The sequence below is a fragment of the Bufo gargarizans genome, unplaced genomic scaffold (genome assembly GCF_014858855.1).
Source record: "Bufo gargarizans isolate SCDJY-AF-19 unplaced genomic scaffold, ASM1485885v1 fragScaff_scaffold_587_pilon, whole genome shotgun sequence".
Classification (NCBI taxonomy): domain Eukaryota; kingdom Metazoa; phylum Chordata; class Amphibia; order Anura; family Bufonidae; genus Bufo; species Bufo gargarizans.
Window position 1 is genome coordinate 249420 of NW_025334145.1, and position 12092 is coordinate 261511.

The following is a 12092-nucleotide window of genomic DNA, read 5'->3' on the forward strand; positions in this document are numbered from 1 at the left end:
CCTTTATCTGTACTGCAGGAGAGCCGGTCCCCCCTTTATCTGTACTGCAGGAGAGCCGGGCCCCCCTTTATCTGTACTGCAGGAGAGCCGGGCCCCCCTTTATCTGTACTGCAGGAGAGCCGGTCCCCCCTTTATCTGTACTGCAGGAGAGCCGGTCCCCCCTTTATCTGTACTGCAGGAGAGCCGGGCCCCCTTTATCTGTACTGCAGGAGAGCCGGGCCCCCCTTTATCTGTAGTGCAGGAGAGCCGGGCCCCCCTTTATCTGTACGCCAGGAGAGCCGGGCCCCCCTTTATCTGTACTGCAGGAGAGCCGGGCCCCCCTTTATCTGTACTGCAGGAGAGCCGGGCCCCCCTTTAACTGTACTGCAGGAGAGCCGGGCCCCCCTTATCTGTAGTGCAGGAGAGCCGGGCCCCCCTTTATCTGTACGCCAGGAGAGCCGGGCCCCCCTTTATCTGTACTGCAGGAGAGCCGGGCCCCCTTTATCTGTACTGCAGGAGAGCCGGTTCCCCCTTTATCTGTACGCCAGGAGAGCCAGGCCCCCCTTTATCTGTACTGCAGGAGAGCCGGGCCCCCCTTATCTGTACTGCAGGAGAGCCGGGCCCCCCTTTATCTGTACTGCAGAAGAGCCGGGCCCCCCTTTATCTGTACTGCAGGAGAGCCGGGCCCCCCTTTATCTGTACTGCAGGAGAGCCGGTCCCCCCTTTTTCTGTACTGCAGGAGAGCCGGGCCCCCTTTATCTGTACTGCAGGAGAGCCGGGCCCCCCTTTATCTGTACTGCAGGAGAGCCGGGCCCCCCTTTATCTGTACTGCAGGAGAGCCGGGCCCCCCTTTATCTGTACTGCAGGAGAGCCGGGCCCCCCTTTATCTGTACTGCAGGAGAGCCGGGCCCCCCTTTATCTGTACTGCAGGAGAGCCGGTCCCCCCTTTATCTGTACTGCAGGAGAGCCGGGCCCCCCTTTATCTGTACTGCAGGAGAGCCGGGCCCCCCTTTATCTGTACTGCAGGAGAGCCGGTCCCCCCTTTATCTGTACTGCAGGAGAGCCGGTCCCCCCTTTATCTGTACTGCAGGAGAGCCGGGCCCCCTTTATCTGTACTGCAGGAGAGCCGGGCCCCCCTTTATCTGTACTGCAGGAGAGCCGGGCCCCCCTTTATCTGTACTGCAGGAGAGCCGGTCCCCCCTTTATCTGTACTGCAGGAGAGCCGGTCCCCCCCTGTAGTGATTCTGGGGGAGAGCCGGGCCCCCTTTATCTGTACTGCAGGAGAGCCGGGCCCCCCTTTATCTGTACTGCAGGAGAGCCGGGCCCCCCTTTATCTGTACTGCAGGAGAGCCGGTCCCCCCTTTATCTGTACTGCAGGAGAGCCGGTCCCCCCCTGTAGTGATTCTGGGGGAGGGCTGCTGCAGCTGGTCTGGACTGTGTAATGAGGAGGTGATGATGTCACTGATGATGTCACTCACGCGGAAGCGTTCTCCATTTCTAGGTCACCGCGTCATTTGTGAATCTTTGGTCGCCGTCCGATTCCTACATTGGATTCTCTAATAAAGGCAAATCGGTAAACGGCGAATGGCGGCGGCGCCCAATCAGCTGGTGCCTCCCTATAGCCTTGAGGCGAGGGTCTGCTCTGATGGTCATGTGACATCCGCATTATATGGCGCGTCCATCGCTCCGCGCAGAGAACCTCTAAAACAAGTCTTTTTGTCTAATGTAAAGGTGACAATCGGTGACGTTTGTCCCCCCCCCCTCCCCCGGCGCCCGAGGTGACGGCACATGGAGCTTCACATTTACATGACCGGGGGGGGGGGGGGGGGGGGGGGGGGGGCGTCCTGCTGAGACCCGCATGGGGCACAGTGTCCTGAACATAAGGACCATTTGTCAGTCATCCTCATTATCAGTACTTGTGCTTGCTGTCAGTGAACAGAATCAGCTGGAAGGCAGGGGCCGCACGATTCAAATATGACATGTATAGAGTTAACCCTTACAGACCTAACACGTCTCACAGCTGAGGGTCTGTTCCAGTGTAGCCAGCCCGGAATCCTAGACTCCGGACTGATACAATGTAACAAACCCTTTGTGCTGCCGAGTTCACCTCACTGACACATGGAGATTGTCGCAGAGGGCGGGGCTCTGGTCACCGGAGGACGCACTCAGTGTAGAATATAAAAGGTTTAATACAAAATAATTATAAAAATACAATAATAATAATAACTGTACAGGGGAGGATCGGCGCGGCGCCGCCGGCTTACAACAGTCCACCGCTGCATATGATTGGCTGCCGACTGCGGCAATGTAAGAGGCCCGATGACGCCTCCGCAATGTCCGACAGGGACTGGTGGTAAAAGGGGGAGAGCGTCCGGCAGCCCAGCTGGGGGCAGGACAGGCGTTTGGCGGCCTCTTGCTCCGGGGGGCCGCGCGGCCGGGACATGTTTCCAAGGCGTTTCTTCACGTTACCGGACAGGCTGACCAGGAATCCGTGCGGCTTGTGTAACCAGCGCGTCTGCCGCTCCTTCTCATTGCCATTTTCCGGTAAGTCCATCCACTGCTTGACCAGATCCGCAAAGCTGTTGTCCCCCAGAACGAGCGGCTGGCGGCTGCGGCTCTGGGACAGCAGACACCCCGTCCAGTCCTGGGAGCCGCTCCCCACCCCAATGCCCCCCCACTGCTCCAGGCAAACGTCCGACGTGGATTTCGGGCGGATTCTCTCCTGTCTAGAACGCAGCAGCCCCCCCGAGGTCAGGCGAGAACATGGCGGCTGAATGTGCCTGCGCAGGACTGGGGGTGCTGCCACGTCTTCCTCATCATCCACGTCCTCCTCCTCCCCGCGCAGGGAGCTCCCGGACACCTCCGAGTAGCCGGAGTCCCACTCTAGAGCGCGCTGGCCGCAGCTGACCGGGGAGACGTCGCTGGGTAGATCCACGCAGCAGGCCGAGTCCGCCTCTGACAAGTCCGAAGTACGATGTGAAGAGCGGATGTCGCGCCTCAGGGGTCGGCGCGCAGGAGGCGCAGAAGATTCCTCCGCAGAAGAGGGAGAGGAACGTTTTAGGTCCTGCAACACACGGAGCATGCAATCCATCTGTTCAGACGCCACGGATCCGGGAACCTTCAGGCGCTGCTGAGGAGAGAGGAGAAGATGAGGTGAGGAACCCCACAAACCCACAGGCTGCCCACCACTGCAAGCTACCCCCCCCCCCCCCCCCAACGAGTTATTATCCTGACTCCTAGACGCTCAGCACAGATTGATTTGTGCGGGAAACGAGCTGGGACACGATGTTACGGAGCCGGTTTTGGCGGTGGCTGAGTGGGCCACAACACTCCCCAAATCCCTGGCACACGCCCGGCAGCAGGGAGGAGGGGGGGCAGCAAGCAGAATCCATCCCCTGAGGCACAGCCCCCGCAGGGAGCAAGCAGAGACTCGAAGCGCAAAGCTTCCTGCCTCGGGGCGGACAGAGGCTCCAGCCATGCTGTTAACCCAGTCCCTGCCAGGAGGACACCCCCCCCCTGTTTGTTTTGGCTGCAGTTTAACATTTCTCTCCCATCTGTTCAACATCTGTGCAGCCAGCCACTCCAGCTCTGCTACACCACCCACAGCAGAGATCACTATCCATGTAGCAGAGCTACGTTTGTCATTTAACTGTTACATTTCTGCACTGTAAGTGAATGTGAACCTGCCCGCGACAAACACGTCTACCCTACGGTAAGTAATAATATAAGGGCAGAGGAGACAGACCGGAGGGGGCCCCATCTACCGCATCCCCCGTGATAACTCTGAGTACAGATAATGTAGTAAAGTTGCCTGCAGTCCTATGTAACACCACAGATAATACAGTGATAAACCTCTGAGTACAGATAATGTAGTAGATGTCACCTGCAGTCCTATGTAACACTACAGATAACACAGTAATAACTTTCTGAGTACAGATAATGTAGTAGATGCAGTCCTATGTAACACCACAGATAACACAGTGACAGCTCTCTGAGTACAGATGTAGTAGATGTCACCTGCAGTCCTATGTAACACCACAGATAACACAGTAATAACTTTCTGAGTACAGATAATGTAGTAATGTCACCTGCAGTCCTATGTAACACCACAGATAACACAGTGATAACTCTCTGAGTACAGATAATGTAGTAGATGTCACCTGCAGTCCTATGTAACACCACAGATAACACAGTGATAACTCAGCTCTGCTATACAGCATATGCAGTGTAGGGGGTATCTTCATCTATGGCTCTACGCTTTTTTGGCTCTGCTTCCGTTATTGGGGGGAGCATGTTCATAATCAGGGGTTAATTGTGTTAGCATCATGTGACCTCATTCTGACGGGCTCCTTCTTGGGGGCCACAATTTGTTTGTCACATCCTGTCCCCCCATACATCATGCCGGATCTCCCTGCTGCACCCTATGATTAAGTGATGCTGCATCCTCTAACCCTGTGCCAGGCCTGCAAGCTGGGACAGGAGAGCGGATGTGCCCAGAGTGCCCCGGTCACATAGATTGTAAGCTCTTGGGCTGATAAACTGCTATTACATTGACCTTGACTGCTAATGACCACAGGAACAGACAGCAAGTAAGTTATGTTCCTGTGATTGTTGTGGAGGGCAAGGACTGGAGAGCGGGGACCAAGGACTAGAGAGCGGGGACCAAGGACTAGAGAGCGGGGACCAAGGACTAGAGAGCGGGGACGAAGGCTGAGCACAGACTAGAGAGCGGGGACCAAGGACTAGAGAGCGGGGACCAAGGACTAGAGAGCGGGGACCAAGGCTGAGCACAGACTAGAGAGCGGGGACCAAGGACTAGAGAGTGGGGACGAAGGCTGAGTACAGACTAGAGAGCAGGGACCAAGGCTGAGCACAGACTAGAGAGCAGGGACCAAGGGCTAGAGAGCAGGGACCAAGGCTGAACACAGACTAGAGAGCAGGGACCAAGGACTAGAGAGCGGGGACGAAGGCTGAGCTTAGACTAGAGAGCCGGGACCAAGGACTAGAGAGCGGGGACGAAGGCTGATCACAGACTAGAGAGCGGGGACCAAGGACTAGAGAGCAGGGACGAAGGCTGAGCACAGACTAGAGAGCAGGAACTAAGGACTAGAGAGCGGGGACCAAGGCTGAACATGGACTAGAGAGCGGGGACCAAGGACTAGAGAGCGGGGACCAAGGCTGAACACAGACTGGAGAGCGGGGACCAAGGACTGGAGAGTAGGGACAAAGGCTGAACACAGACTAGAGAGCGGGGACCAAGGCTGAACACAGAATAGAGAGCGAGGAGCAAGGACTAGAGAGCGGGGACAAAGGCTGAACACAGACTGGAGAGCGGGGACCAAGGCTGAACACAGACTGGAGAGCGGGAACCAAGGACTAGAGAGAGCGGGGACGAAGGCTGAGCACAGACTAGAGAGCGGGGACCAAGGCTGAGCACAGACTAGAGAGCGGGGACCAAGGCTGAACACAGACTGGAGAGCGGGGACCAAGGACTAGAGAGCGGGGACCAAGGCTGAACACAGACTGGAGAGCGGGGACGATGGCTCAACACACACTGGAGAGCGGGGACCAAGGACTAGAGAGCGGGGACGAAGGCTGAGCACAGACTAGAGAGCGGGGTCCAAGGCTGAACACAGACTGGAGAGCGGGGACCAAGGACTAGAGAGGAGGGACAAAGGCTGAACACAGACTGGAGAGCGGGGACCAAGGACTAGAGAGCAGGGACAAAGGCTGAACACAGACTGGAGAGCGGGGACCAAGGACTAGAGAGCAGGGACAAAGGCTGAACACAGACTGGAGAGCGGGGACCAAGGACTAGAGAGCGAGGACGAAGGCTGAGCACAGACTAAAGAGCGGGGACCAAGGCTGAACACAGACTGGAGAGCGGGGACCAAGGACTAGAGAGCGGGGACCAAGGCTGAGCACAGACTAGAGAGCGGGGACGAAGGCTGAACACAGACTGGAGAGCGGGGACCAAGGACTAGAGAGCGGGGACCAAGGCTGAGCACAGACTAGAGAGTGGGGACCAAGGACTAGAGAGCGGGGACGAAGGCTGAGCACAGACTAGAGAGCGGGGACCAAGGCTGAGCACAGACTAGAGAGCGGGGACCAAGGCTGAGCACAGACTAGAGAGCGGGGACCAAGGCTGAGCACAGACTAGAGAGCGGGGACCAAGGCTGAGCACAGACTGGAGAGCGGGGACCAAGGACTAGAGAGCGGGGACCAAGGCTGAGCACAGACTGGAGAGCGGGGACCAAGGCTGAGCACAGACTAGAGAGCGGGGACCAAGGCTGAGCACAGACTGGAGAGCGGGGACCAAGGACTAGAGAGCGGGGACCAAGGCTGAGCACAGACTAGAGAGCGGGGACCAAGGCTGAGCACAGACTGGAGAGCGGGGACCAAGGACTAGAGAGCGGGGACCAAGGCTGAGCACAGACTGGCGAGGGGCTGAGCTGTATTAGGAGTTGTCCATGCAGAGGACTTGGATTCCCGGGAGTAGCTCCTGCTGACACATTCCTCCATCTTGTCCTAACTTGCCTCCTGCTAGGCATTAACCCTGACAGACCATGGGGCCAACAGTGATGGGACTGGGACCAGCAGCACAGCACAACCCCCCACTGAAGGCAGAAGCATCATGTGTGCAGCCTCCACATGTGCCCCCCTCTGTGTGCAGCCTCCACATGTGCCCCCCTCTGTGTGCAGCCTCCACATGTGCCCCCCTCTGTGTGCAGCCTCCACATGTGCCCCCTCTGTGTGCAGCCTCCACATGTGCCCCCCTCTGTGTGCAGCCTCCACATGTGCCCCCTCTGTGTGCAGCCTCCACATGTGCCCCCTCTGTGTGCAGCCTCCACATGTGCCCCCTCTGTGTGCAGCACAGATGAGGACAGAGCAGGGGCCTCTGACAGCGGACCCCTCTGTTCTGCAGAATGGTTGCACTGGAGGCAGCTTATGACCACTGTGATAACCTCTGCCATACTCACCAGCTGGACGGTGCTCTGCATGCCCCAGAAATCCAGGGGGCAGCAGGCTCAGGTCGGGGTGCAGTCCCAGGGTGCAGGCTCAGGTCGGGGTGCAGTCCCAGGCTCAGGTCGGGGTGCAGTCCCAGGCTCAGGGTGCAGGCTCTGGTCGGGGTGCAGTCCCAGGCTCAGGTCGGGGTGCAGTCCCAGGGTGCAGGCTCTGGTCGGGGTGCAGTCCCAGGTTCGGGGTGCAGGCTCTGGTCGGGGTGCAGGCTCTGGTCGGGGTGCAGGCTCTTGGTCGGGGTGCAGGCTCTTGGTCGGGGTGCAGTCCCAGGGTGCAGGCTCTGGTCGGGGTGCAGGCTCTTGGTCGGGGTGCAGGCTCTGGTCGGGGTGCAGGCTCTTGGTCGGGGGTCCCGTCTCCTGCAGCTGCTGCTCTGATCTCCGGACTTCACTTTCTGTTCTGTCCCTTCACGTCCCAAATTTGCCATAAAGCTCAGCCTGACCCCGCCCCCGTCTGGGCAGCAGCCAATCACAGGCCCAGGACCACACGCCCTGGATTTGGGGTTCTACTCGGACTAATTTGGAGTAATGTGAGCCGAGAGGGGGTGACGGAGCAGGAAGAGGAGAAAGTCCTCGCATTACAGAGTATTAAGGGGGAATTTAACTCTTTATGTGACAGAATCATCAGGAAGATACAATGTAACAACCAAGAGGAAACCGAGGACGCGCGAGCCCTTAACCCCTGCCTGGCCGGAGGGGAACGTCCCCAGGTTCAGGATGAATGATTGATGTCTGGGGGGGATCTATAGGGGGCAGCAGAGGGAGCGGTAATTGGATCTGCCCTCTCAGGGGGTAATTACCCGGCTGCTTACAGTAAGCGTAGCCCCAGGCAGGATATTACCATGTGAATCACGAGGAGGGGAGTGGAGACCAGTCACTGGACCATTGTTCCCAGTTTAGACATTTTCAGAGCTAAAAACCACTAAGGAACAGCTGATGAGAGCAAAGCTCTGATTCACAATTATCATCATCTCTATTTCCCCGATCCTGACCCCATAAACTTCAACCTGTTCTCCCTCCAGACCCCTCCATCATCTAAGGCTCCTGTTCTCCCCCGGTCCATCTGTCCCCTCCAGACTCCTCTACTCCAATCCAGACCCCTCTGTACCCCATCAGACTCAAGACCCCTCTGTCCTCCTCCAGACCCTTCTCTTCCATCCAGACCCCTCTGTACCCCACCAGACTCAAGAGCCCTCTGTCCTCCTCCAGACCCTTCTCTTCCATCCAGACCCCTCTGCCCCCAAATCCACACTCTCTGTCCTCTCCAGACCCCTCTGCCCCCAATCCATACCCCTTTTATCCTCCAGACCCCTCTGACCTCCCTCCAGACCCCACTGCCCCAATCCATACCCCTCTGACCTCCTCCAGACCCCCCTGCCCCCAATCCATACCCCTCTGTTCTTCTCCAGACCCCTCTGACCTAGAGTTGTTGCGATACCAATTTTTTGATTCGGTTTCGATACCATGAAAAAGTATTGCGATACTCGATACCATTCGATACCACGCGAAAAAAATAAACAAAAAAAGCCACGTGCATTCCTCATTTTTAAAAATGGCGAATCGCGCAGTTTTTATTTTATTTTTTCTGTTCCGGCATTCACCACCTAGATTTTTTTTTATATATTTTAATAGTTTGGACTTTTCTGACGTGGCGATGTAATATGTTTATTATTTAAATATTTTATATGTGAAATTGGGAAAAGGGGGTGATTTATACTTCATATTTTAGTGTTTTTTGTTTGTTTTTTTTACACTTTTTATTTAATGACTATTTTCCCCTTAGGGGCTAGAACCTGGGATCTTTCATCCCTTTTCCTATTCAGCCTGATAGATCTCTATTAGGGTGAATAGGACTCCACACTGTCCCTGCTGCTCTGTGCACACAGCATCAGGGATGTTACCATGGCAACCAGGGCTTCTGTAGCGTCCTGGCTGCCATGGTAACCGATCGGAGCCCCAGGCTTACACAGCTGGGGCTCCGATCAGAAGCTGCCACTGCACCACCAATGAGGGGGGGGGGGGAAGAGGTCCCTGTGGCCACTGCCACCAATGATTTTAATACTGGGGGGTTGAGAGGGGCCGGCACACTGTGCCACCAATGATTTTAATGGGATGGGTGGGTTGAGGGGGGGGGGGGCAATGATAACTACCTCTTTATACAGGAGGCGGGTACTGGCAGATCAGCGGCAGTTAACTGCCGCTGATCGCAGCTCCCTGTCAGGGGCAGGGTGCCGGCAATGCGATTCTGCTGCCGGCACCCGCCTCCTGTATGTGTTAAAGACTGACTACTGTATATGAGTCCAGACTTTCACTATCAGGCCACACAGAGCGGCGCCCAGCAATGTCCCAGCACTCACCATTAGTCCTGGGCGCCGCTCCGTTCGCCTGCAGTGCTCCATTACTGTCTCCTCTCCTGCTCCACATGCTGCTGATTACTATCGGAGCGATGGGAGGAGACATCAGATTCACTAGTGGGCGTTCCTTCTCCCTGGCTGTAGCGCTGTCCAATCGCAGCGCAGGGAGAAGGAACGCCTACTAGTGAAGCTGATGTCTCCTCCCATCGCTCCGATAGTAATCAGCAGCATGTGGAGCAGGAGAGGAGACAGTAATGAGGCACTGCGGGCGAACAGAGCGGCGCCCAGGAATAATGGTGAGTGCTGAGACATCACTGGGCGCCGCTCTCTGTGGGAATAGTCCTATCATTGGTGGCGCAGTGCGCCCGCCCCTCCTCCGCCCCTCTCTTCTCATTGCCGGCGCCGCCCCTCCTCCGCCCCTCGCTTCTCATTGCCGGCGCTGCCCCTCCTCCGCCCCTCGCTTCTCATTGCCGGCGCTGCCCCTCCTCCGCCCCTCGCTTCTCATTGCCGGCGCTGCCCCTCCTCCGCCCCTCTCTTCTCATTGCCGGCGCCGCCCCTCCTCCGCCCCTCGCTTCTCATTGCCGGCGCTGCCCCTCCTCCGCCCCTCGCTTCTCATTGCCGGCGCTGCCCCTCCTCCGCCCCTCGCTTCTCATTGCCGGCGCTGCCCCTCCTCCGCCCCTCGCTTCTCATTGCCGCCCCTCCTCCGCCCCTCGCTTCTCATTGGTGGCAGCGGCAGCAGCAGCACAGGGGGAGGGAGGACAGCTTCCTTCTCCCCGTGCTGCTGAGAGAGAACATGAGCGCGCCGATAGCAGCGCGCTCATGTTCAGAGATACTAGACTGCGCAGAAGCGCAGCCCAGTATCGAAAAAACGGAAATCCCGGTATCGTATCGATACCGGGACAAAAGTATCGATTGGGTATCGAAATTTCGATACCCGCAACAACCCTACTCTGACCTCCTCCAGACCCCCCTGCCCCCAATCCATACCCCTCTGTCCACCTCCAGACTCCTCTGTTCTTCTTTAGACCCCTCTGCCCCCAAGCCATACCCCTTCTCTCCCTCCAGACCCCTCTGCCCCAACCCGTACCCCTCTGTCCCCAACCCGTACCCATGTCCTCCTCCAGACCCATCTGCCCCCAATCCATACCCCTCTGCCCTCCTCTAGACTCCTCTATTCTTCTCCAGACCCCTCTGTCCCCAATCCATACCCCTCTGCCATCCTCTAGACCCCTCTGCTCCCAATCCATACCCCTTTCCTCCCTCCAGACCCGTCTTCCCCCAATCTATACCCCTCTGCCATCCTCCAGACTCCTCTGTTCTTCTCCAGACCCCTCTGCTCCCAATCCATACCCCTTTCCTCCCTCCAGACCCATCTTCCCCCAATCCATACCCCTCTGCCATCCTCCAGACTCCTCTGTTCTTCTCCAGACCCCTCTGCCCCAATCCATACCCCTCTGTCCCCAACCCATACCCCTCTCCTCCTCCAGACTCCCTATGTCCTCTCAAGACCCCTCTGCCCTCCTCCAGACCCCCCGCCCTCAATCCATACCCCCCTGCCCTCCTCCATACTCCTCTACCCCCAATCCATACCCCTTTCCTCCTTCCAGACCCCTCTACCCCCAATCCATATCCCTCTTCCGTCCTCCAGACTCCTCTCTTCTTCTCCAGACCTCTCTGCCTCAATCCATACCCCTCTGTCCCCAATCCTTACCCCTCTGTCCCCAACCCATACCCCTGTCCTCCTCCAGACCCCTCTGCCCCCAATCCATACCCATCTGCCCTCCTCCAGACCCCTCTCCTCAATCCAGACCCCTTTGCCCCCAATCCATACCATATCCAGACTTCTTTGTCCCCCTCCAGACCCAAGACCCCTCTGTCCTCCTCCAGACCCTTCTCCTCAATCCAGACCCCTTTGCCCCCAATCCATACCCCTCTGTCCTCCTCCAGACGCCTCTGTTCTTCTCCAGGCCCCTCTGCCCCCAATCCATACCCCTCTGCCCTCCTCTGTTCTTCTCCAGACTCCTCTGTCCACCACCAAAAGCAAGACCCCTCTGTCTATCTCCATACCCCTCTTCTCCCGCCAGACCCTTCTGTTCTCCTCCAGACTCCTCTGTCCCCCACCAGATCATATGCCATCCCTCCAGACCCCTCTGCCCTCCTCCAGGCTCCTCTATCACGCTCCAGAATTGTCTCCCTCAGACTCCTCTGTCCTCCTCCAGCCCTTCTGTCCTCCACCCAGACCCCTCTGCCCCTAATCCATACCGCTCTGTCCTCTATCCAAACCCCTGTCCTCCCTCCAGACACCTCTGTCCCTCACCAAATCCTATGTCGTCCATCCAGACCCCCCTGTCCTCTCCAGACACCTCTGCCCTCCTCCAGAATCCTCTGTTCTTCTCCAGACTTCCTGTCCCCCCCCAAAAGCAAGACCCCTCTCTCCTCCCAACAGACCCTTCTGTTCTCCTCCAGACTCCTCTGTCCCACACCAGATCCTGTTGTCCCTCCAGACCCCTCTATTATTCTTCAGACAACTCTGTCCCCCACCAAACCCCTCTGTTGTCCCTCCAGACTCCCCTGTCCTCCTCGAAACTCCTCGGGTCCTTTCCATAACCCTCTGTTCTCCTCCAGACTCCTCTCCAGATACCTCTATTCTCATCCAGACCCCTCTTTTCCTCCTCCAGACCCCTCTGCCCTCCAACAGACCCCTCTGCTCTCCTCCAGACCCCTCTGCCCTCCTCCAGACTCC

General features: G+C 57.6%; 1 protein-coding gene across 2 annotated transcripts; it reads right to left on the reverse strand.

The window, feature by feature from the left end:
• Positions 1–2148: 2148 nt before the first annotated feature.
• On the reverse strand, positions 2149–7379 carry INKA1 (inka box actin regulator 1). Of its 2 annotated transcripts, none has more exons than XM_044273351.1 (2): positions 6960–7379; positions 2149–3109 (listed from the first exon to the last, which is right to left on the reverse strand). In XM_044273351.1, the coding sequence occupies exons 1-2, from the start codon at positions 6978–6980 to the stop codon at positions 2240–2242; spliced, it is 891 nt and encodes a 296-aa protein (XP_044129286.1). In that variant the 5' UTR covers positions 6981–7379; the 3' UTR covers positions 2149–2239. The 2 variants fall into 2 exon arrangements, with proteins under 2 accessions (XP_044129286.1, XP_044129287.1); XM_044273352.1 differs by having other exon boundaries at positions 2149–3106; positions 6960–7378.
• Positions 7380–12092: the final 4713 nt, after the last annotated feature.

Coding starts and splice junctions, on each gene's coding strand:
- INKA1 (XM_044273351.1), bottom strand. CDS start 6,980: ATGCAGAGCACCGTCCAGCTG. Junction 3,110..6,959: donor TGCAGAGCACCGTCCAGCTG/GTGAGTATGGCA, acceptor CTCTCTCCTCAG/CAGCGCCTGAAGGTTCCCGG.